General features: G+C 43.6%; 1 protein-coding gene across 5 annotated transcripts in view; it reads left to right on the forward strand.

The window, feature by feature from the left end:
* Window positions 1–25,822, forward strand: part of Me3 (malic enzyme 3, NADP(+)-dependent, mitochondrial) — a 220,084-nt gene that overhangs the window by 181,522 nt on the left and 12,740 nt on the right. For all 5 annotated transcript variants that reach the window (XM_005379738.2, XM_013512068.1, XM_005379739.2 and 2 more), the window contains one exon: window positions 12,890–12,999. In XM_005379738.2, the coding sequence (XP_005379795.1) occupies window positions 12,890–12,999 (110 nt within the window). The remainder of the gene's footprint in view (window positions 1–12,889; window positions 13,000–25,822) is intronic.

The raw sequence follows: 25,822 nt of genomic DNA on the forward strand, positions 1-25,822 counted from the left end.
AACCCTGAGTTAGTCAGCTCTCCAGCACCCTAACAAAATACCTGAGATAAATAACATATAGAGAGACAAGGTTTATTTAGCTTATTGTTGTGGAAGCTCCATTGCTTTGGGCCTTTGGAGGGAGAGGGTGACAGGTAGCATATGGCAGAGCACACTGCTCACCTCATAACCAGAAAGAGGAAGAAGACAAGCTGGAGTTGCACAATCACCTTTGATCCACAGCTGCAGTAGTCCAAGCGCCTCCCATAATGCCCCCCCTCCTAAAAGTCCACCACCTCCTAATTGTGTGACCCTGGGGACCTTCAACACATGAGCTTTTAGAAGACACTTTCCCAAACCAAAGGAAACCCTATGCAGTGGATGTAATTTTTGTTGTATCCCACTAAAATGTAAGTTCCAGGGAAGGAGCTTTGTCTTTTCTATTTAACGCTATATCTCAAGCATCCGTAATGGTGCCTAGCACTTCATGGCTCCTCAATAAGCACTTATTCAATAAATGCACATTTTATGGATGAGAAAGTTGAGTCATATAGAGGTTAAGGAAGTTTTTCAAGGTCATGCTTTCACAAAACAGAGCCAAGATGTGCACAGGGATGATTTTACTCAAAATTCCCCTGCTAAATTTGATATTCTCTGGTTCTGTCCTAGTACCTGAGAGCATGCACAGTCCTGCATACTCCAGACTCTTTCTTTACATAATAGACCAGAAGAATAAATGGAGCAAGAACTTTTGAAAGCTGTTGTTCTTGGCTTCCTCATGTCTTCCCTCTATTAAAGAACAAAGTTATGATACTCCACCCATAATCACCACAAGGGGACTGTGGAGAGATAGCCATTTCCAAAAATCTCTACTTTTATCAGAAAATGAAGGAAGTTTCATCTTACTTCACTATTTTCCAGGTTAGTCAGTTAGCTCTTCCTGGTTCTCCCTTTTTGACCACTTAAAGGTGAGTTGTTGATTCCCTGTTGTTCATCAAAGATGAATATCAACAAACCATCAACAAACCTCAGTCCCCAACCAGCTCAACCCACCTCAGTGGAAAAAGCTGAGGCTCTTAGGCTCCAAGATTCTTTGCTGACTTTAAAGGAATATAAACAAGGAAAATCCCCTAAGGTTATGGCATACAGACTCTTACAAAAGTTTTAATTTTGAAAGGTTGCAAAAACATCACTGCTGGTTCCAAGCCCTGACTGCAAAGTTTCAAGGGGTTGTTCACGTTCTGACTCTTTCTCCATGGAAGCCGTCACTATTGAGTACTTCCATGCACTAGATTTCAGGAAAACCTTTTATGGCTCAGTCTCTATTTTACCATTCTCGTTTTCCCGCCTGGTCCATGAGGAGACTCATCCCACAGGCTTGGAATGCCTGAGCATGCAGCAATCTGCTTATTCGATCCAACTTCTTCCCCTCATGGTGGAGAAACTGAGTCCAAAAAGGAAAGTTATTTCTTTGGCCTCAGATAATGAGTAAATAAGGAAAACCTATCTATATCTTTCTGTTTTTCACATAACTTATGAAATTCCCCCCAGAGTTCTATGTGGCCTGTATTTATCATGTGCTTTCTTTATACCCTGCACAATGTGGCCAATACTAAGAAAAGCTTGGTCTAAAGAATTCACTTTTCCTGGGATTATGATATAGACACATAAACTAATCAGAAAACATTTCAAGATAGCATTCTATTACTTTGATTAAAAATATTAATGTAGTCATTTGCTCATTTCAATTCACTGAGCTGACATTATTGAACATAACAAAAGCTCAGAAATAGACTTTGCTGTCAAGGATCTTGTAATCAGTTAGAGGAAAAAAAGAGACAGGTACTTAAGTAATTACCAATGGGTTTGTGTCGACTTATCATGCACCTGACTAAAAGCTCTGCCTGCAGTATTGATCAAGGGTCACAGAGGGAATAAGGTGACAGAAGATGTGGGACACATTTATATTTAAGAACTCACAACCTTATTCCCAGGAAAGAGCTAGCCCTTTATACTGCACTTGCACCACACTGGATGAGTTACATTGACTTAGCACAGCAACCCCTAGATATCAAGCAACTGGGGCTTGGAAAGGCTAAGCAACTGCCCCAAATCACCCAGCTAGATTCTCAACCCTACCTGACTCCAGAACCTGAAGGTGCCAACTTCAGCGGGTCTACAACTCCACTGCGGGCCCGTCTTGCCTGTTTCCTAGCCTTTCTAAGATGATGCTCACTGTGAGTAATGCTCATTTCTGCTGATTTGAATCCTTAAGGGTGAAAAACAAGTTCCCAGGTTTTGAGATACAAACCTTCTTTGCCCCTGTGGCCTCTAGAAGAGGCACGAGGGCCTCCATAGGTAGCTGGTGGTATCATACGGGATGTGCGTGACTGGGCAGCCCTGTGGAGGGACTGTTCTCCAGGGTTCATGTTTTCACATGTTGAACAAGTGTTTACACTGCACATGTAGTAGCGTTTCTGGTCCTCCAACGTGAGTGTCTGAGACTGACTTATTCAGAGCAGGGGAAGGAAAGGAAGTCAGTGGAATTCCCTCTTCAGCTACCATGCCATGCAACGGAGAATAAGATACCACCTCTGCCTTCTAGGACTCTCTTTGTAGCACTTGCTTTAATCCAGTTCATTGCCTAACCTGGGATGGTCTTTTTCCTTTCTTCCCTCTTTGACCTTGACTCACTGAGCGCTGACAGCCCATACACACAGATTAGTCTTCCACGTTTTACCATATTCCACAATCCCCACCTCAAGATGAACTATCATAATTCCATATAGAGTTTGGCTAGTTCTGTGAAAGAGGGTCAATTTGTTTTATTTTTTAGAAGTTTTTGAAGTTATTTTTCTTTTTTAAATTTTTATTTTTGTTAGTACATGTTTGCAGGGCAAATGACTACATTCATCATGGGGAATTGGTACCTGTACATAATACATCTCAATTCTTTCTTCCCCCCTTATAAGCAGGTCAGTTTAGACTCTGAGGAGAGTCAAGATATGGTTGTACCACAGATCATAAGGTGTGAATGCTAGAGTAACACACATGAGCAGAGAGATGGGACTGAGCCAAACTAATCAGATAAGTTTCATGAAGGAAAACAGTAGCTTTACGATAACTCAAAAAATCCATGGATAGACATTGAGCTGGCATAACTGAAGCCAGTAAGCTAGCCAGTGGGTTGAAGTTTGAAAAAATGACTTGAATTCTATGAACAGGCGTGAACTGCTGTGCACTGGAGGAAAAACACAATACTGGCCACTGACCTTTGAAAGGTCAAGAGGTCAGCAGATCAGCCACCATCTTCCCAGCCCTGGGACTCCTGGCGCCAAGCGCTCGCTTGCCCAGGAACTCAGTCAAACAGGGAAATTCAGGAGGAAATCCTACTATTCCCAAAATGTTTTCAGTCTGGCCCAGACTGGCTGTCACAGCAGTGACTGGGAAATGGCTAACATTTTCCTTGGGCTTTTGCTTAGAAATTGCTGCTCCTTGTGACTATCTTACTAGTAATGGGGTTTTCCCCCTGGGGCCAGAATGCCAGGCAGAGGAGCCTGCAACCTTGCTGTGAGCAGACAGCAAGCGCTCACCCAGCCCAAAGCTGGGCCTCTGAGGTTCATCCTCATACTCAGGCTTATATCCTCCCATGACTGCCTCGCCAAGTAGAGCTCTGGTGACCATGAGGACACCTCCAGGGATGAGGAGCCGCTCTCTTTCCAGTGTTTGAACCCTCTGCTTTATATGCCTCTCTATGTAATCTGGGTCTCTCTGTCATCCACTCCTTCATGCTATTTTTTCCCTCAAGGCAACACAAAAATAATTCAGTTTAATTCCTTGTCCACAGAATAGTCTTTCCTATATTTGACGATAATCTCTATGCCTTCATGCACTTTGCCTTCTCTTTCTCAGGCCTGGTATCTTCTCTCTTCAATCCTGGGTTTGCAGCTTTCTCACCTACAGAATAGTTTTCCTGTCATTCTCATGAGTCCTTCCCCAAACTCTGCCTCCTTTCTCTCCCTCCTCCCTCCAGAAGAATGAGAGACTCCCTCATACACAGCTGAAGCTGAGTTGTGGTACAACAGCTCATATCTGTTTCATGATACCTGACCATGTCTTCACATTCCAACTGGGATCTAGTGTCACTTCTTCCAAGCTGCCTAGGACCTCCCCCATCATCTCACTCCTCATTTCTCATCTCTCCTCCACCCTGGCGAGGTTATCTCAGATGTAACCTCCCATCTCCAAAACAAATCCGTCTTTCAGCCTGCCTCACCAACAGCTGTCATCCTACTCTACATCACAGCCAAACTTCTTGAAATTCATAATCACTGACATCTCCTCCCCTCCCATTTACACTTTAACCCCATGCAATATGGCTTCTTTCACCTCTCCACTGAAAATGATCTGCAAAGGTCACCAACCATCTTCAAACTTCTGACTCCAGTAGACACTCCTCCACTGCTGTTTCATATAATGGCAGCTTTTGATACTCCCAACCACGGCCCATCATATGGGTCCTCTGGCAGTGCTCTATGGGCCCTTATCCCACCGCTGTGGGCCGTCTGCTCACTGTCCTTTGCTGGCTTCTCTTTCTGATCCTTGGATGCACATGTGCCTCAGTATTCTGTCTGAGCCCTGCTCTCTGCTCACTGCACACATGTGCCACCTGAGAACTCCAGTCCCATGACTCCAACTGCTCACGGTGCCCTGAGCTACATGCTCCTTTCTCCTGAGTCTTATGCATGCCCTCTGCTTCACGAACACAAGCATCTCAGACTCAGCATGTGCCCAGCCTGTCTTACCTAGTGAATTTGCTTGTCTTTTCTTATCCCTGACTTCCAGGAGTAGACCCCCAACATCCATCCATCCCAGGCTCCTCCTTCTCCTTCATCTTCCATACCTAGCTGGGTATTAAATCCTGAGAAGAGTCATCAGGATCAATATTTCCACAGACTCAATGTCTACAATGTCTCGGGCTTTTTATATGTATTACTTTATTTAATTCTCTGGACAGCATTGCAAAAGAGGTATTATTATTCCACTTTCTTATCATTGAAGATTGAAATTTATGTTAAATAACTGCCTGGGATCAAATATTTAGAAAGTGATAGAGCCAGTCCTGCTTGATCTCAAAGTTCTCCCCACTTTTTTATTCTCTGTCTTTTTTCTGAGCTACTCTTTTTACCTCTTCAATGTCGTTTTCCCAATACCTTCTCTCCCTCATTTCCCCATTGCCTTACCCCAATACTTCACAGTCTGTCGTTGTGGTCACATACTGCCTTGTCTGTGGCATTTCCTTCCAATTGTCCATCCACTCTGCTCCCAGAATGAACATCCTGCCACACATGCTGCCTTCCTGCCTGTGCCCCTTAGTGTGTCTCCCATTAGACTCTTCACACAGCTATATTAAGGGGGCCTTTAGGTTCTACTCCACCTCATCTCTCCCACAGCCTCTTCTTCTTCACTCCCTGGCAAGGTCCAGCTCTGTGCATTTCTCTGCAGCTCCAGGAAGGCATCACATCCTCTCATTCTAACCATGAATGCTGTTCCCCCCAGCAGATCTGCCTGCCCCCTTTCAGGATTCCCAATGTACCTGACCATGGCACACAGCTTTATTATTACACAGTGTGTTGAAATTGCTTCTATATTGTCTGTGTTCCTATTTGACTCTGAGGTCTTTATACTTGTCTTTGTATTCCGGCAAGTGGGACAACCCATCATTTATAATGAATACTTAGACATTTTAATTAAAATTGTAAATTATACCTAGTATACAGTTCCTGGCACAAAAGGACTCCCTGCCAAATATATTTCTTTAATTAAATTGGAACAGAAATTTAAGTAAATAATTGTGATATAATGTGATACGTTATTATAGGTATGTCCAGAGTATCATGTAGGCCATAGAAGAGATTTCATACTATCCTAAGAATAGGGAAAGATACAGCTCAGGGAAGTCTTCCTAGAATATGTGACATAGGAGCTGGACTCTCTGGTATAGCAGGAGTTGGTCTGGGAAAAAAGGAACCTTCTGGGCAGAGAGAAACAGCAGCTGAAGTAAAATATGGGACTATGCAAGGGCCCACAGTGCCTGGAAAACAGCAAAAATGTGCCTAGAGTGTCAAAAGATACGGACAGGTACTGAGCAATAAGGTTGGAGCCAAAGTAAACACCACCCATGGAATTTGAATGTGGCCCTAAACACAGGGAAAACCATTTTAGGATTTTCCCAAAATAAGAGATCTGCCCAGACTTGTGTACAGAAAGATGTGGATGGTGAATTGGGGGAGGGGAATGAACTTGAAGGAGGTAAAATCAGTCATTGTAGGACGTTGGCCAGAAAAAGCAATGCATAACCTCAGGGAGAGATGACCTCACCCTAGATCCACCCAGCTCCACCTGAACAAAGTTCTTTCTACAGAGAGTCAAGTCCTCAAAGTAGAGCTCACCACAGAGAGAGGAAGGTGCACAGGAAGGTCACATCTCTGTTCAAATACGTTTAGAAAATTCTTGGTGATGCAGGCTTCTTAAAGGAGGACTTTCAGAGCCTTTGATGTACATCACATATGCCATATGTAATAGTCCAAACTTATTTTACTCCTGAATGTCTTTCTGAGGGCCCAGTGTTTAATGCAATTTGTAAAATAGAAAACAAAATTTAAGAGTGTCAGTTCTAGTTCCTGGCAGGAAAAGTAGGAATGAAAAGACATAGTTTTCCATGGGATGAAAACTGATATTATCACGGACTATTCTCCTGTGGGAATCTTATGTGTGTTTATGGTTGGAAGAATGGAGCAGACTCCCATGGAAATATGAGTGGTAGCATTTAGTCATTCTGTTTGGAGTCAGGCTGAGCAAGTTCACCTGCTCCTCCCAGGTCCCCCATGTTTGTTCAGGCCTGAAAGTCAGATCCAGGTGTTTGAAAGAATGGCAGGTCCTGACCTCTGGAACAAAGAAACTATGTCTGCATCCCTGAAATAGTCATCACCATCCCTCATCTGCATTTGGCTCAACATGTGGGGAAGGGCACACTACCCCAGACTCTCCTTACCCTAGGAGCTGTGTCCTAGGTGGCAGGTGCCCAGCTCTGTGGGCATGGTCGTGTATCATCACACTGTCACATGGCTCACTGGTACTCCCAAGTACAGGTCACGCTTTGCATGCTTCCCCTTGCCTGATCTATGGGGAGAAATCAAACATCCACCCATCATCTTATGTCTTTAAATGACCCTTGACTTGGAAATGCCTCAATGATGGGGTTGGGGATATAGCTCAGTAGCATAAGCGCCTGTCTGGCAAGCACAAGGTCCTGAGTTCGATTTCTGGTACCAAAAAAAAAAAAAAAGAAAGAAAGAAAAAGAAATTCCTCAATGCCATTTCCCTGCTGAGTCCCAGAGGTTGAGAAGTCTGGGCAGCACCCTGTGTCTTTGGGGAGTTGCCTCTTTCTCCATTGCAGGAATTTGCCCCTGGAGAAGAATCAGACATTCCTCCACCAATTCTTGGGCTACAGGGTGAAGAGTTCAAGTGTAAAAGGGGACAGAAAAGTAGCAGCCTCCCTATTAGGGGAATGCTTCTGGCAGGACAGAAGGACACCAGGATGCAGCCAGCACTAAAATCAAGAAACTGTCCAGATTCCTAAGTAGGGGTCCCAGAGCCTGTGGTAGGAAAGGTCCTATACTGCCTTAGTCACCTGCTGGTCTGGTTTGTGTCACCATGAAGAGGACTTTAGACACTGGCTCTCCAGATTTTCATACCACACATTGCTCTCACTACGAATGGTTCAGACCTCCTTCTTCATCTTATAAAAATAGCATGAAGCTCCTAGTGTATCAATTGCAGCCTCAGACGTTAAGCAGTTCATACTCATCCTCCACGCACACCCTGAAACAGCCCAGGCAGAGAAAGGGCACTTGGGCAAGACTAGTAGTCTTTGTCAGAGACAGAGAAGAAAATGGTTCTTCCATCTCCTAGTCCAGTGTTTTCTTCACCATATGTTTCCCAATGCTAAGAGAAATCCAATTGTATTACCTAGTGTTGTCTTTTGCAAATCTATATTCCTTTTCAGGCTACACTAAGTCAGAATCTAGAGTCAGATTACAGCCATATCCAAATCCCTACCAGTTCCACTACCTACCAAGTGGAGTAGAGTAAATACTCCTAGGAAGATAACATCTGCAGTCAGGATTCCTCCTTGGGAAATGGCACCTACTTCCTATAAGGTCATGTGAGGTTTGAGATAATGTGTAAAGAGCTTGGTGTGATGCTTAGCAGGTCAGAAAGGATAACTATTTTTATTACCACTGCTATTGGCACTTAATGAGTATGTAAGATAAGTGGTAGTTAACAGTTAAATTTGTTACAGTGGAAGTCTGTATATTTGGATATATATGGATGAACTGAAAAAAGTTTTTCCATCTGGGCCATTCATATTTTCACAATGAAATTTTGTTTTTGTCTTTAAATAGTTTTGAATTAGTTTAAAAAGTTGTCAAGCAAACTCACAATGCTAAATTTCTACCAACTTCTTCATATATTCACCCTTTCCTAGACATTGTTGCACTATAGTATCAGATCATGATAGGCATTCAATAGATGTGGATGGGAAGATGGATGGATGGATGGATGGATGGATGGGTGGATGGATGGATGGATGGATAGATGGATGGATGGATGGATGGATTGTGGTAGGACCAATGACTGAAGTAATTCTTGATTTAGACTGATTTCATGAGGAGGCATCCAGGAACGGCCAAGGGAGTGGTATAACTTGGTGAAAGGCCCAGAGGTCTTGATGCAGACAAAGAGCAGATGTAGTATAAGTGAGGGGAAGTGGAAGGAGAGGCTATGAAAGCAGACAGTATAAAATTCTACCATAGGAGAAGTTTCTGAAGAGGAGAGGCCCAGGGAGCAGCCTCAAGGATGCCAGTTGAAAAGGGTAGAGTCCTGGAGGACTTGGAGGCCTAGGAACTCTCAGTTGCAGTACTGGGTGGGTGGCCCAAACAGCCTTTTATACAGTTCCAAGTTGGGATTTAATTCATGAGAGTCTACTCTATCTTCCATCAGACTGTTCCATGGAAAGGAGAGGAGTTTTATATAAAACTGAATTAAAAATGAAACCCACAGGACAAGTATATTCATTTATAACTCCTGCCTTATTTTTTACCTCACCAAATGAGGGTGGTGTTACTTAAAGGTCAAGTGTGTATGTGTGTGTGTGTGTGTGTGTGCGCGCGCACGCGCGCGCGCGCGCCCGCATGTCTGTCAGAGAAAGAGAGAGAACATGCAGTGCTTGTTTAGTTGTCTGACCTTTTCAGAATTTAGCTCCAGGCTAGCTGTGAAGCGATGCCGGACATATTATATATAGTAAAATGTCGCCAACAACCAAAGACATTCTGTTCCCAACTCCCAACTCAAATACTTGAAATTCATACTCCAAATAAAAATTCACAGTAAATTTTGCCTTGGTGAGCATAATATCTGTGCATGGGAGGATTTTATCCTTTCTATTCATAGTACAATCGCCCCTCAGTATCCAAGGGAGATTGATTCCAGGATCCTGTGGATATCAAAATCTACAGATGCTCAAGTCCCTTATATAAAATGGCATGGTGTTTGCATACAACATGTACAAAACTTCTGTGACCTTTAAATCATCTCTAGATTACTTATACAATCTTTACAATGCAAATGCGGTGTAAATAGTTTTACTGTATTGTTTAGGGAGTTCTGAAGAGAAAAAAAGTCTGTGCATACTCACTAGAGATCCAATTTATTTTTCAAAAATTTCAGTTCTGGGGTTGGGTAAATCCATGGATGATAACCTGCAGATATAGAGGGATGACTATTACTGAGCACCTACTATGTGCAGCTACTGTTTTGGGTACTGATTTTTAAAAGATTATTAAGCCATAGGATGCATTATTGAAGAAATTATGAAATTCCTTTCCCTCTACAATCTGCATTCATTTGTGCAGACTGGGAATGGAAGTGCTGATACACACCTAATGATACTGCACAGGAAAACACCATAGCCCCCTCTAGTCCTATCCAGCTGGGATACACAGGGAGAAGTCCTTAAGTCTTCTCAGGAGCACTGAGAAGTTCAAGGCTTGTGCTATGTTCCTTGCATTGTTCAACCCAACCCCTTACACCTTATTTCCCTTCTAAATTCTTTTCTAGAACCTTCTGGAACTAGATCTGTGATCAATAAATTCCCCAATCATTGCTCTAATCACTCATCTTCCTGGTCTTGTTGAAACTTGGCTTTTCTCTGAGGCCACTATTTCTACTATAAGCTCTCAAGGCTGTTTTCTCTCTCACACTAAGTGTATCTCAGCTGGGAGGTACGATTAGTATCTTTTCACTACTGTTACAGTTTTTTTAACTTTAAAGAATTTACTTCAACTTCACTCACTTATATTTCTTAGAATGGAAATATATAAATTATTCAGCAATAAATGCTTAATCATTTAAATTTATACTTACCCTATTTGCTAAAACCTGAAATTCACTCCAATTAAATGAAGAAAAATGTACAAAAAATTATTTTTTGCTCTTACAATTCAAAATAACATTTTTAGAGCAGCAAAAACCTTTAACCAAAAATCCACAATTACACATCCCTCAGTGTAATAAGATGGCTACATTTAATTATCTTGATTATTAACATTGAAAAAAATATGGTGACTCCTAAACAAGGCAAATTAGCAACTGGGAGAATTTTCCTTTGGGCTACTCAAAGCTCTGCCCTAATTATACCAGCCTGTGACCCTTCCTCCCTCAAGAACTCCTCTACAAAGAGAAGAGAGCTACATGGTAGACCTCTTACTCTATGATTGTAAGAGTTGTGGCCAGCATGACACTTTAAGACTTTACTGTGCGAAATCATCCTCTGACTATAGCTAAAAGTACCATACTATATATGTAAAATGTGCGAAGAGAGTAGACCTTAAGTTTTCTTCTCACGGAAAAAAACTCTATGACATGATGCATATGTTAACTAGCTTGATTGCCATAATCATTTCACAGTATATACATATACCAAACCATTGCATTGTGTACCTGAATATATAAAACTTTATTTGTAGATTATACCCCAGTAATGTTAGGATAAAATCACCCTTGGATTTCATCTTCACAACAGTCTACAGAAGTTGGCCAGGTAGATATGTTTGTACCCATTGGCAAAAGGAAAGCTGAGGAAGAAATAGAGGGTAAGGTGACATGAGCGAGGTCACTCAGGTGAGTGTGGAAGGCCGTCCGGCCCACAGCCTCCTAACTCAAGCCTGCACTCTTTATCGGTGAATGCTGGCAAGTCACCGCCTCTCCATTTCTATCCTAATAATGTGAACCCAACTCCAGCTGTGCCACCAGAGACGTAGCTCTCTTATCAAGAAAGGCTCTGGAAAACAACAGCAGGAGCAAGTATTTGCCCCCTTACTGGCCTTTATGCTGGACAGGGTAGGCCACGCATAAAATTATGAGGCTGGAGAAGATGTTTTCCGCGTCAGTCAGTGCTGTTCACCCCTTGTAGTCACTAAGCTCGGAAAGATGTCCCAAGCACACAGGAAACCCAAGGAGGCACCTTGCCCACCTCTTAGTAAAATAATAAAGCCCTTCGCAGCAGACCCCAAGCCTGTAGCTCAGAGGGCTAGGAATGGCAGGCCACTTTTCTCTGTCACATGCCCTGACACTCCTGTGTTTAATGGAAATCAGTCAGAACTTTTTCTCAATAAACATCACCTCAGATACGGTTATTCTATCACAAACTGACCCGTGATGTGAAAACTTTTCTTTGTCCCTGTCTTACGAAATTTTTAATGATTCATACCATGCCAGTTTCCAGAAAGAAACACCAACAAAATGATCAAGTACTGGAATCAAAGGGCGAGAACAGAGTAAGGCGAAATCTGTGTTCAGGAACCTTAGACTGAGGACGCCTGCTGCAAATGAGCAGGAAACCTGTCTCAGCTTCCTGGCAAACAGCAAACAATAAAAGGAAAAATAGTTTACAAAGTTTGAATGAATCCAGTCTCTGTCCTCCCCTCCTCCTTTTCTTCATCCTCTTCCTCCTTTTCCTCTTCCTCTTTCTCCTTTTTTGGAAGGATATGAAATCCAGAAGGCAATACTGACACAGATTTCCAATAGGCATATCAAACAGCTTGAAGGGCCTTGTCCTCATCCACCAGGGCAGTGTTTTCCACAGCTATCTAGGCTGTCAGAACTATCTAGAATGTTTGTTTAAAATGCAAGCTCCTGAGCCAAATTCCACACTCACTCATTGGGTTATGAAATGGGCTTGGTGATCTGCATTTTAAAGAGGCTCATTCACTGATTCTTCTATTCCTGTAAGCTGGAGAAGAACTTCAAGATGTGAGTAGATGACAGTGGCTTCATGGGGTGGTCCTTCCCAGCCTCCTTACGTCTTATCAAGGAATGATGCCTGAATATAGAGAAGTCTGTAGTGGAGGAATTTCAGGCCTCAGGGTCTGGCAAGGGAGAAATGTGGAAGCTGCAGAAGCTCCTGGCTATCTGTGGTGGGGAAGCCTGGCTCTTCAAGCTTTCTTCTGTGATCTCAGATGGCCAGAGGCTACAGAGGAGACAGGCCTATCCCAGGCCTTCCAGCACTCCCAAGATCCATCATGGCAGCCCAGAGGAGCTACTAGCCCATGTTATACACAGTGATGTTGATTTGGGTGCCCAGTGCCTACTCTTTCCCTTTCTCCCCATCAGTGATGGGGCTGGCAGAACTCCAAGCCCAAGAGTTCTGCATCCAACCAGACAGAGACCATTTTACCTTAAACCTGCTGGTCTGAGCTTCCCTCCTCCTCCTCCATGCAGCCTGCCATCTGCCAGGGGTATTCCCCCAGGCAGGCAATCATGCATTCCTTCCTCTTTCTCCTCACAGGTTTGGAATAAATTGCCTCATCCAGTTTGAAGACTTTGCCAATGCCAATGCCTTCCGACTGCTCAACAAATACCGCAACAAGTACTGTATGTTCAATGATGACATTCAAGGTAGGTTTCCATCCACCTGACAAACTAGGGTCTTTTTACAAGGTTTGCCAGGATGCCAAAGCAGGGGAGAGATGTCACCTAATTGCTGTTTTCCTGCCAGCAGCAGTTGAAGAAAGACTGTTAAACTGTACTTCAACTCCCACTTGGCCAGTTCTTGGCTTGATGACCTTAAATAAGTCCTTTAACTTTGCTAAGCCTCAGTTGTCTTAGCTACAAAATGGAGATAATCACTACATCAGAGATGGGTAAAAATCATGTGATTTAATATATGTAAGAAATTTCACATAATGCTGTCACTAGCTATTTGAACTAGAACAAATAACTTCTCTGACAACAGTTTCATCATGAAGTCTACAGGGATAACAATAATAGCCTGGAAGATGTTTGCATTAATTTAATGTACTAGCACATACAGGCCAAAATATCAATCACCATAAAAATGGCCTTTCACAGCCTTAGTAACTTGCTCTTAAATTTTAAACACAAGGTGTATCCCCATCAAAGAGTCAGGACCTTTCCTTCCCTGACCTTTCCTGAAATGTGCACTGCTGAGAATGACAGGCCTGAAAGACACTGGCACCCAGGACACAGAGTATTTTGAAAGCCAACATGAGCATCTTCCAGTGCAGGGTCTACTTGGTCACCCATTCTAGGGCCCAGAGATATATGAAAGTGCTTAGTTTTTGCTGTGGAGGTGCCAGTATCTGATACTGGAGCTGGAACGGTGGCCCCCTAAGGGATAATCCCACCTGATCCAGGAGTTCTCAGTATCACACGTTGGACATCACTCCTAACATTTTGAAGGGCCAAGGAAAACATTGATGGGTCATAGGGGATATTATTTAATAATGAAATTTGGCCAACAAGATCTGTTAAAACCAAAGATCTATGCCAGATTTTTTTAAAAAATGAATTTGTGGGGACAGAAGAGTAAAAGACTGACCAACATCTCAGTCAACAGATTCTTCTAGAGGCTGAACAAAGTCTCAACTTTTCATCAAATGAGTTTTCATCAAGTGAGAGAACTCAAACCCAAGTAAGACTAGCTAAGTTTTCTACCGAAATATTTATGATACATCAGGCACTCTTCTAGGTACTTTACACCTTTAATCCTATGAGATATTAGCAGCTATATTTTATGAATGAAGCAACTTATATACCCAGTAAGTATACTTCCTGAATTCTAAATTCCAAGTTCACAACTACTCACCATACTGTTCTAGGTCTTACACTCATATAACAAGACCACATGCCTCTTCCTTTCCTTATGGTGTACATTATTCTGTATAAGAAATGTGATAAGTGGGTGGCTTTTGTTCTTCTTATGACTTTGTAAAGAGGGAGAGAGCAGAGTTAGATGTGTGAGTTCCAATGTATGACTTCAGTGCAGACTGAGTGTCCAGAGAGGAGGAGACCAGGAAAGGAAAAGCTGGGCCATAGCTACATACCCGCACCTTCCCAGCTTCTCCATTCTGTCTCCCCTGGCGCTAATGCCTGGGCTTGGGACAGAGGGGGGAAGTGAAAAACAAGCCCATGTGCATAGATTCTATCTTTATGGACACAAAGACAGCCCCATGGGTATATATCCTCATAAACACAGGAACCCACCCAGGCCCTGCAGTCCATCAGCCACCACCCCTGCACTGCTGCCAGAATGTGACTTTAAGATGGAAATGTGGTCAGCTATGCTACCCCTTTGTCATGAGAAAGTTAACATTCCTTCAGTGAAATATATGGTTTCAGGAATCTTTCCTCTGACCTCTGACCCTCTCTTCACTCTGACTCCTGTGACCTTCTTTCCAGTCATTTCTGTGTGTGAAAGTCCTACTCACACTTTCCCATCATCTTTGCCTGAGTAACTCCTTTATCCATCAAGACTCAGTTTGAAGGGCTCCTGCCCAGGCAGGACCCATGCCAGCCCCTGCTGCCCCAGCTGATGTGTGTACCCACCTAGATCTCTCACTGTAGCCCAGATTTTTGTGTCGAATTGTATGCCTCCCCATGAGATAATAAGCTTCCAGTGGAAGGAACATATCTTAACTATTCTTCTTCCCAGGATCCTGGCACAGTTCCTGCACATTGCAGAGGCTTACTAAATGTTAGAGAAGTGCATGAATGGTGCAGCACAAGCAAATTGACACTGTCATAATCACACTCACTGTTCATGTGGGGTTTTCTACACTGAACACCTGTCACTGCAGCTCTCTCTCATCCCAATTGCCATACATATGCTCACCTGTAAATACACCCTCACATATGCTTATTCGCATATGTATATACACATGTGTATACATACACACATGTGGAGTGCTTTAAATTAAATTAAATCAATTCATTTGTTTAATTCCTTGATTTTGTGTCCTTCTTAAAGACTTCCAAGCACAGCCAAAAGCAACGGTTTTCTGAGAACAACAAACGATAAAGGAGTTTCCCATTCTTTTCTCAGAACTTAGAACCGAAGTCATTAATCTAGAGAGCTGGTAAATAGCACTGCAATGCTGGGGACTCCAGTATTATTCCAATCTGTGATGAGTACAACCTGATTTTAGGGGTGACCGTCTAATTATCCACAATAAAGAAGTGGACATGGAGATGCACCTCCCAGACCCTCCTTCTCAGAAAAATTTGTTTCCTCAGCTGATAGCAACACCGTCAGCGCATCAGGCCAAGCCTCACTCATGGTCATGAAAAGGCCCAGGGCAGGACACAACTCCCAGTTGATTTAGCTGAAGCTCTGGGGCCTACCTCACATCTCATCTGCCCTCTGTGCCCCCTCCTGCTTCCTTCCGCTTCTTTCCACAAGCGCACTTCTTAAAAACATCCTGAGTACTGCATTCTGTGCTGTTTCCCAGGGGACACAAGCTGCGCCAAATAACAACATTTTGCATGCACACAGAAACTTCAGGTTTGAACAGTGATTCCCACCTCCATTATGTCGCAAGTTCCTGACAGCAACCCCCTCTTCCTTCGAGAGGGACAGATATTGCTGTCCCATGTCACTGACGAGGAAACTAGAGTATGGGAGGTTAAAGCCTGTTCAAGGTCACTTAGAAAGAAAGGCACAAAAACTGGATTAGATTAGAACCCAATTATTTCTTACTGAGAATTCTCTGCTCTTTAGGAGATCAGGCTGCTGATTGCCTGCTCCCGTACGCAAAGTGGTAGAGCAGATTCTCTTGCCAAGGGTTAAAGTCTAAATAGTTCGTGAGTGTGGTCATTACTGCTCCCCAGCATCCTGTTGCAGGGATCCTCTCCTCCTCGTTCCATTCTCTCCCCTAATTCCTGCAGCTTACAGATAAGGCCCAGTGAGAGGAAGCAACTCACCGTCACAAACTAGCTAGTGATGCGACCAGGACCAGAAGCCTGTGATGTGCATTCCCACTGTGTGGGCAACGAGGAGACTGATGAGAATTTCCGTACTAAAAGACTAACAGAAGATCCAACCCATGATAGATTTATTCCCCTCTACTTCCAAATACAAAGTAAGAAGAAATGAAGCATTAAGCCACATGGTGGTGCTCAAAATTATCACAATTTAAGGGCTTGGAGTGAGGAGGATAGACAGAGAGAGAGGGATAAGCAATGGCAAGTCAAGGTGGTAAACAAAAATGAAGACCACACTGAATGAGCTGAGTCTCAGTCCAGCCCAGCAGGACCTGGGGCAGATTTTCAGAATGTGCTTGGAATCCACACACTACAGAAAGGGAGGCTGGAGCGAGCTGCCCACTCTGTAACCATCCCAGCCTCACATCCTCAGAGGGTCAAGGAGAGACAGAGAACTAAAGTCCTCAGGAATTCCCAGCACTGAGCTCCAGAGGCGGGGCAGGGCCTGGCCTGCACACTGTTTGAACTGTCTCCTAGGCAGCCCGTGGCCCTGTACACCTGGAAATCACTGACACACCCCAGGCCAATCACAGGACTTGGCTTCTGAAGCCACAGCACTTGAGAAAGAGGTCTCCAGGACCTCTGACTGTCTCCTTTGCCCCAGCACAGCGCAGACTCACAGGAAGTCCCAGGCCAGGTCCTTAGCGAGCAGGGCTGCCAAGGCACTGAGTCATCGCTGGCAGCCTCTTAGGAATTTTGGAATAGGCTGAGGCTCAGGTGATCTCTGTTGTTTCAGCTGCAATCAGAGAAGCATCTCTGCTCTTAGGAGAGGAAAATAAGGCCTAGAAGGAAAAAGGCAGTGAAAATCTTTATACTAGGGCACAGGGCAATTTCAACCTTGGGAAGAACTAAATGCAGGAGCCAGGTCCAGAATGCTGCTGTCCTGGTAACCTTGGGCTGCCAGCCTCCAAGTGCAAAGTGACCACATAGTGTGACTGGGGACAGGAAAGCCAACTGGGTCATCCGCTGCAGAGCATCCTCCACCCCTCTGGCCTTCTCTGGACCTGACTTCCCTCAGTCCTTCCACACCTCTGGGACCAGACAGCTTGTCAGGGTGCCTGTGCACTGGGTCAGCGCAGCATTACCTCCTCACATTATAAAGCTTTAATTTATGAGCCAGAGTGCTTAACACAGATACTGGACTAAAACAAGGTTGCATGTGAATTCCTACTTTTGTGCTTTGTGGTTTTGTCCAAGTAGCTTCAATTTTCAGATTATTCTTTTCCTTATCTGCAAAAGCGGACATAACAGTATAAATAGTCATGAGTAATAACCAATACCACCAGAATGGCCTGGATGCTTTTCTAAGGCCATCATCTATTCTGGTTTGTTGGCACAGGCATAAATTCATTCTTAAGTATTTCCAGCCTCACTCTGTCTATGGTACTCATTGTGGTAAGGACTGTGGGGATATGTCAGCAGGAATAGGTGTATATCAGTGTTCACTTCATGATACCAGTTTCTGATACCCCTGGTACATAGTAGGCTCTCGATATGGAGGTGTGGGAGGAAAGGAGGGAGGAAGGATGGAGACTCAAGGCAGAGTTCTGATGCAGAGGAGGAGGGGCCCAGTGTGAGCACAAGGAGAGCTGCAAAAAGGGAGGCAGAACCTGCCACGCTCCTCTCCTCTTTCCCACATGTGCCCTAATCTTCTGGCCCACTGAATTTTTCTGGCAACTCTGTTATTCTGAATGTGACTTTGAAGAGGTTTCTGCGGAGAACTCTCTTCCTTCTCTTAGCTAATTGTGAGTTGCCCTTAAAGGCTTGAGAGTCGCCTCCTTCAGGATAAGGTATCCAGAGCCCATTCATGGGTGTCTAGATGGTCCCACCCTTCCCATGGCCAGGAATGGCAGCCCATATGCACAGAATCCCCCCGAGTTCCCCAGGGCCACAGATGCAGCTTTCAGCCAAGAGATGCAAAACACACTGCTGAAAGATGATAACCTCTGTGACAGTGAGAGGGTTACAGTCGCTACAGATGCCATAGTAGGTGTGGGCAGATGGACATGGATGGTCCAGCTCCGAAGACTTCTAGCTGGTTTCTCTATTTATAAGACACTAGGGGTTATTCTGGCTCTCAGGGATCTACAGCCCCCACTTCACCGCCACATACACTGAGCAGGAGCTCTGGGCCTTCCTTTGATCTCCCCAACAGTAAAACTTCCCGGTCCCTCCAATCTCACCTCTCCCCAGCCCCAAAGCCCTCCTTTACACTAAGCTCTGTACTCTGAGGCTATTCTCTACTAACAAGGCTGTCCTGACCCTGCGGCTCACCTAGGTCTCATGTATCTGTTCCTGGCTCCTCACAGATCTCCCCTTTTAGCCTATCAAGTATCTGAAACCCTCAACTTTCAGAGACCTGAGAAGATGGTAATTATTCCTTCTGACTCCTGCCAAACTTCAGGGAAATGAACCTAGCCCCAGCTTCTCTGTGGTCCAAGAACTGACATTTAGAGAATCCAAAGACTCCAGAAAACTCCCCTGTGACACAGAAATGGTGTTGAAGTAGTCTAGAGGTCCTCTTGGTGACCAACAGGGGAACCTGACTTTTCTGAACACTTATGCCGTGGCAACTCCCTGAGAATAAGACTGTTTTATTCTTTATATGTTCAAAACCAGTGAATACAGAGCAGGCACTCAGTATGCACTGATGAGTGAATGATGGTGGTAGCTGTGGGAAGTAACTCTTGCAGATCATGGATACAGATCTACTTTTACAGTAGAAGCTGTAGAGTCCTAGGGGGGCCCAGGCCTCCATAGACACCTTGGCTGGACCCTGACCAACTCTACATCTCCCTGACTTTCCCACAGCTTGGGTCAACAATATTGCTGCTGCCTGATGAGGCAATAAATTCTTCCTTTCCTCCAACAACCAGTTGTTCAAGATGGAAACTCCTACCCTAAACTACAATGGGAGACACTACTCACAAAAAAAGTCATTGTGTGTGACTATTAAAAGTAGAACCTACATTTTTAGCTTGTTCTTTTGTGCTATTTCCTGAACCTACAGCCTCAAGTATTCAGTTTGCAGGAAATGTAATTATGGAAATCTCCCTCTGAAGAAGAAAAGGTTGTTTTTCTTTCATAACAAATGGGAACAACCAGTCATGCTCTCAGCTGCCCAAGGCACTTATGAGCACAGGCCATGTTTCTGCCCATCCCAGACCCCAAGGCTTCTCACAGTGGTTGCTTCCAAAAAGCAAAGCAGTTTCTTTCTCATCCATTTTTAAATTCCTGGCATAAATTCCAGGAACCTCCCAAGATGAAAGGGGATGATAAGTCCTTACAATGAGTAATGATGGAGAAGATAATTTTATTGACCAAACTCATAAGAGCTGCTGTTTTCCCTGTCGAATCCTGGGCTGTAATAGCGTAGCTCACCAACTGGAGGATCACATGAAAGGAGGATCCCAGGAAAGAGACCACAGAGAAGTACCCCGCAACCCTGCCAGTGAGTGTGGGGTTCGAGAAGCCAAGTCCAGAAGTTCCCCAAAGGAAAGAATGAGCAACAGTAATATCAAACACTGCTGAGAGCTCAAAGCAGGCTGAATGTGCCCAGGTGAAGGTGCTTGGTGACACTGACAGGAAGTGGATCAGTCTCTTGGTTAGAGTGAGTTTCACAGAGACCAGGTTGGGGGGCAGGGCAGTAAGTACTATATATTCATCTCTTTCAAAGAATTTGGCTATGAAAGGAGTAAAAAATAAGGTGGGACCCACCTAAAGTTGAAGGAAGGCTTTTTAAAGATGGAAGTTTAAGAACATATTTGTGCTGATCCAGTCGAGAGGGACAAACTGAAGGTGCAGGGAATATGGGAAAGAATTACAGTGCAAATTCCTTCAGTAAACAACAAAGACAGGATTCATTACACAAAGAGAAGTGGCTTCGGCTAGGACAAGAGACAGTGTCTCAATCTTTACAGCAGGAATGGCAAAATACATGGATTTGAGGTACAGGCTTTATAGACTTGGCAGTGAAATGATTCACATGTTCTCCCCTGACTGCTTGTATTTCCTTTGAGCCTCACTTACCTCTCTGAGAAACAGAGGGGAAAAAAGTACAGCTGTGGTAGCACAGTAATACCTACTTTGTAGACTTGTTGTGACGATTAAAAGAGCAAAAGCAGGTAAACCCACAGCACAAAGCCAAGGTCACGGTAAGAATGATCAATAAATGGTAGCGGCCCTTGCATTCTTTTATTGAAATGTTCAGTTCTTTCCTATCGATTTCCCATTGCTGTGTGTCCCCCACCCCTTCCAGAGTCACAGCTGTACAATGACATCTCCTACCTGTGTTTTCTTTCCTCTGTTTCCACTTTACCATTCGCTCCACAGTTCTCCCCATGGAAATTATAATGCCATTCCATTTGCTCCAACTCCAATCAGATGAGTCTGGCCGGGCTGAAGACCCTAAATAGTCAGAACACCCCAGGCCTCCTGGCTTTGCTTCTCACTGGATGACTAACTACACCAAGTGTCTCCCTCTCTCCCTCCCTCCTTCCCTCCTGCTCCTCTTCATCCTCCTCCTCCTTTCTCTTTTCTTCTTCTTTCTCTCCCTCGCCCACCCTCTCTCCATCTCTGTCTCTGTCTCTGTCTCTGTCCCTCCCTCTCTCTTTCTCTCTCCTTATCTATCCATTTTGGGATACCACAATGTCCAAATCCCATTCAGCATTGAGTTTCTGAAGGTCAACCCAGGTATTCTACCCTTGGGTTCTAATCCTAAAAGATATTTAATACCCAAAAAGAAAAGGCCTGTGAACAATGTGTTGCTGGGAATGACTCTGGCTGAACATCTTTGGCGCCATCTTGTGGGAAATACTTTTCAGAACAGGGGGAAGTCTGTTCTAAAACAGAACCAGGTAAGCAGAAAATTCCCTCTCCAAAGAGGAGAAACTAGTTCTCCATTCGGTTCACTGCATCTCAGACTTGAATGGGCATACAAACTATCCAGAGAACTTTTGAACTACATATTCTGACTCGGTAGAACCAAAATGAACGTAGGTTTTGAGAGGCAGAGAATGTAAATGGGATGGAGTTGTTTGCAGGAAGACAGAAACGGAGACAGCCACCACAGTTCAGTAGATTTACTGTAGACTAACAAGTGGAGAAAATGATAGGCAAAGGAGATTTGGGGATTTGGAGAGAGGACCATACAATACAATTCTCCGATGTCTTTAAGTAATTTAAATAATTATTTATATTTGCTTTCTTGGGTGGTACTTTGTAGTTTCTTTTGAGTACAATATAGTGCTAATTCTAGCCATGTTATAACCTGGCCTTATTAAGGTTGCATAAAAAAATAAACATAGGGGATTTCATTGTACAGCTATGACTCTGGAAGGGGTGGCTAATGATGTATGTGGGAAGCACAGGAGATCATTTGAGCAGAGTCTTAAAGAATAAATAATGAACTGCAAAAAGCCCTTGATAGTGGGAATGCATAAGGTAAGAGCACTCAAGTATAAAAACAGCATATTTAGAGAAGTACAAATAATGCTAGCAGTAAAGGAAGGCATGAAGCTGCAAACATGGGTTGATGTGCCCCCAAAGCCTCACACAGTCATAGGTGGAGCTTTTTCAGATGTGGCTGCATCTAGAGAGTGTGATGTTGGTATTGATATGGTACAATGCTAGGATCAAAGGCATCAGAATTAAGGGTATAAGTGCTACCCACCTGTGTTGGCTATATTTCTCTCATTACTGAGACAAAATACCTGACATCCAGAATTAAGGAAGGAAAGGTTTATTTAGCTCACAGTTGGAAGAGGTTTCAGTCCATACTCAACTGGCTCCAAGGCCGTGGCACATGGCAGAGGGCAACAGTTCATGGCAAAAGCAGCAAGATAAAAAAAGGGAGGAGCACAAGTGAAGACTCTCTCTATCTTTATATTGTATGTAGGCTGCCCACCCTAGGATGGGTGCAGCACTCACACCCATAATCCCAGTATTGGATTGTGAATCAACCACCAACTCTATAAGCCTGCCCCATGATCACATGAGGCTTTGGGAGGTCACATAGACACAAAGCATAACACCACCCTAAGTAGCCTGGATAAAATATAAGGGATAGAATGACCTGTGGTCATCCCTTGCTTGCATTGCTAACTTCTGCCCACCATGAACTGTTTCTCCTCTACAAAGCCTGTCTGCTATGCTGCTCTACCTTGGAGCCAGCCAGTTATAGACTGGATCCCCTACAAAGTGTGAGTCAAACCTTTCCTCCTTTAACTGGGGTATTGGGTTTGTTGTCTCAGCAAGGAGAAAAGTAACTAGGACAGAATTTGGTATCAGAGAAATGGGATAATTGCTGTGACATTACCTGGCCATGTGGCTCAAGAGCCTTTGGAATTCACTTGTGAGAAGGAGAAGAGTTTGTAAAGGTTTAGAGATACAACCTAGAAAAACAGAGCTGGAACATCTTAGGCTGTACTTGGTGGGAGATTCTGGTCAGAGCTCAAAATATCAGAATGCTTGTTGAAATGTTGTCAGTAAAGATGAGGTTGAGGAGGTTTCTGATAGGAAGGACAGCACTGACTGTTGGACTCCAAACAACAGGTGTTATATCTTGGCAGAAGTTTGTCTGCATTTTGCTTATGTCCAGAGACTTCACCTGAAACTGAGATTAAGTGCAGTGGACTAATTAGTCTGGCAGAAAAAATTTCAAGGCAGTCTAATGTTGAGGTGGCGGAATGGCTACTCTTGAGGGCTTTTACCAGATTTATGTTGAGAATTAAGAGCAAAAACCCCAGCAGAATGATTCAAAATGTTATGAGTTTGGCCAGAATGGAAGCTCCAGTAAAGTTGTGGCCTGCATAGATGGAACAGAGGAGAAAATGGCCACTGAAAAGACTAGCAAGAAAAAGCCAAGTATTTCAGAAGACAACTGAAAAGACACCCAAAGGACATCACAAGAGCCAGCAGGACTGCACCCTCTGTGGCCTCAAAGTTGCAAAAGGTACTTTGAGAAGAGAGCCCCAAGAGCATCATGTTCCAGAATAGTGGCACCTAGGGTAGTTGTTCCTTGGGATTTGGTTCATAGGTTCTGGACCCCTACAGCTAATAAAGAAGGAAACCTGGCTACTGCTCCAGCTGGCAGCAGACCTTGGTGTCACCAACATGGTGCTGATTTCTGGTACATGCAGAATGCAATGCAAGAGTTGTGGGGTTAGGAAGGCTTCCACTCAGATTTCAGAAGAGGGTCTGGAGGGCCAGGAAATGTACCTCTTTGAGGGCAGTGTGTGTGAAGCTGTGAGTGTGAAGCCAAAGGTGCAGTGGAGACCCCTGAAGTTTGGAGAAGTCAGGAATGTGGATCATCCCAGGAATGCTGCAAAGAGTGAGCAAAGCCAACCAAAGAAAGAAGCCATGGGAACTACAACCACCATAAGTACCATAGGGGTGGAGCCACCAAAGCCCCTTTGGAGTTCACAACTTGCCACAGATTGCCAGGGGAGCTGGAAGTGGAATTGGGGGATTTAATGTTTGCCCTGCTGGATTTTGGTCCCACTTTGTTCCCATTCCTTGCTACCCCCATTTGTAACTTTTGAAATGGAAATGTCTACTTGTGCCCTTGAATGTTGGAAATGCTTACCTTTCTTTTCATTTGTACATGGGCTCATAGCTAAGAGTTTGCCTTAAATCTCAGAGGATTTTTTGGACTTGGACTTGCCAGCAATGCTGAAACTGTCAGGACTTTGGCAACGCTTACAGATGGACTAAATTCCTTTTGCATAAAATGATACACATGAGTCTTTGGGGGACCAAGAGCAGGGTTTTATGACTTGTGTTTAGATGTCCCCCAAAAGCTTCATGCAGTCACAGGCAGGGCTTTTTCATAGGCTGGACTGAGAGAGTGTGTGATACTGGAATTGATATAGTCCAATGTTGAGATCAAGGGCACTAGGATTAAGGGTATGAGTGCTACCCACCCTAAGTAGCCTGGATAAGATATAAGGAATAGAATGAACTGGTTGCCCCTTGCTTACTTTGTTGCCTTCTACCCACCATGAACTGTTTCTGCTCTGCAATGCCTGTCTGCTGTGCCACCTTGCCTTGGAGCCAGCTATGGACTGAAACCTCCACAAACTGTGAGCCAAATAAACCTTCCTCCTTTAACCTTGGGTGTTGGGTATTTTGTCTCAGCAAGGAGAAAAGTAACAGTTGATAATGATCAATACTTTTCTATACATAAATTAACAAAAAGTATTTTCCAATTTCTTTCCAAAATTCATCACACCTGTAATCACATAATGACTTCTTTCTTTTTAAACATGAATGAACCTCATCTATTTAATTACCTATGGTACCCTCAGTACTCAGTCTGGTTCATAATTGATGTTCAATAAGTAAATGAATGCAACAATTTCCAAAGATCTCTGACTACTGATGATCATAGTTATTTGTTCCCAAGCCTTTGTAAGCTGGATGTTCCTGATGGCAGAAAATGTGTTGGATCCACCTCTGTCTTTCTCAGTGCCTATAATGGCCTGTCACCTGAGAGGTCTTCAGTAAATTCACACTGAATATCTTGGAGACCTTCAGAGAAAGTTCCAGTGAGTCTCAGCCCTATCTTTGGGCCCCTACTGCCCCTAGAGCAGTGCCTCCTGGCAACAGCTCTGTAAAGATAGGAGAACCTGCAGTCCATCTTCTAGGAAGTATGTTCTGCTTAGAGTCCTGCTGTCAGATGTACACAGTGATGAACAGGCACTTGTTAGTCTTCAAATGATTGCTGGGCTCCTTATCTCAGCCCCAGACAGAGCCTCTAAACCAGGCACAAATCCAACCCATGTTCTTGAAGAAGGGCCCACCCTCAAGCTAGCAAAAACAAACCACCCAGAAAACTACAAATAACACAGAAAATTCACTCACAACTCCACCCTGTAGCCATTAGTACTTTGTAGTTCCTTCTGGATTCTGTGTGAGTTTCATTATAATTAAAATTCATATATATACATATATATATATCATATAATTAAAATTATCTTCTTTCCAATAAATTCAATGAAACAAAGGTTAGTGGTTAAGAGCATAGGTCTTGGAACCTGATTCCCTAAGTTCAAATCTTGTTTGTATTATATGATTTTGGACAACTCAGAAATTGTTCTGTATCTTATTTTCTTACTCTGTAAAAGGGGGTTGATAATAGTGAGGACTAAATAAATAAAAATATTTACATTGACAGATAGGGTCACCTAAAAACTATCTGATGTTAGGTACTAACATCATTTTCCCTATTGCTACATAATCTTCATAAAGATCATTTTAATGGCTGCAACATATAGCCTAGACTTGGTAACTTAGGGGGAAGCTGTCCTAAAATAAAAAAGGGCTGGGGAAGTAGCTCAGTATAAAGGTCTTGGTTTCAATCCCCAGTTTAAAAAAAGAGAAACAAAGGAAAGAAAGAAAGAAAGAAAGAAAGAAAGAAAGAAAGAAAGAAAGAAAGAAA

Source organism: Chinchilla lanigera, unplaced genomic scaffold (genome assembly GCF_000276665.1).
Source record: "Chinchilla lanigera isolate Chin_1 unplaced genomic scaffold, ChiLan1.0 scaffold00013, whole genome shotgun sequence".
In the NCBI taxonomy this organism is placed as follows: Eukaryota; Metazoa; Chordata; class Mammalia; order Rodentia; family Chinchillidae; genus Chinchilla; species Chinchilla lanigera.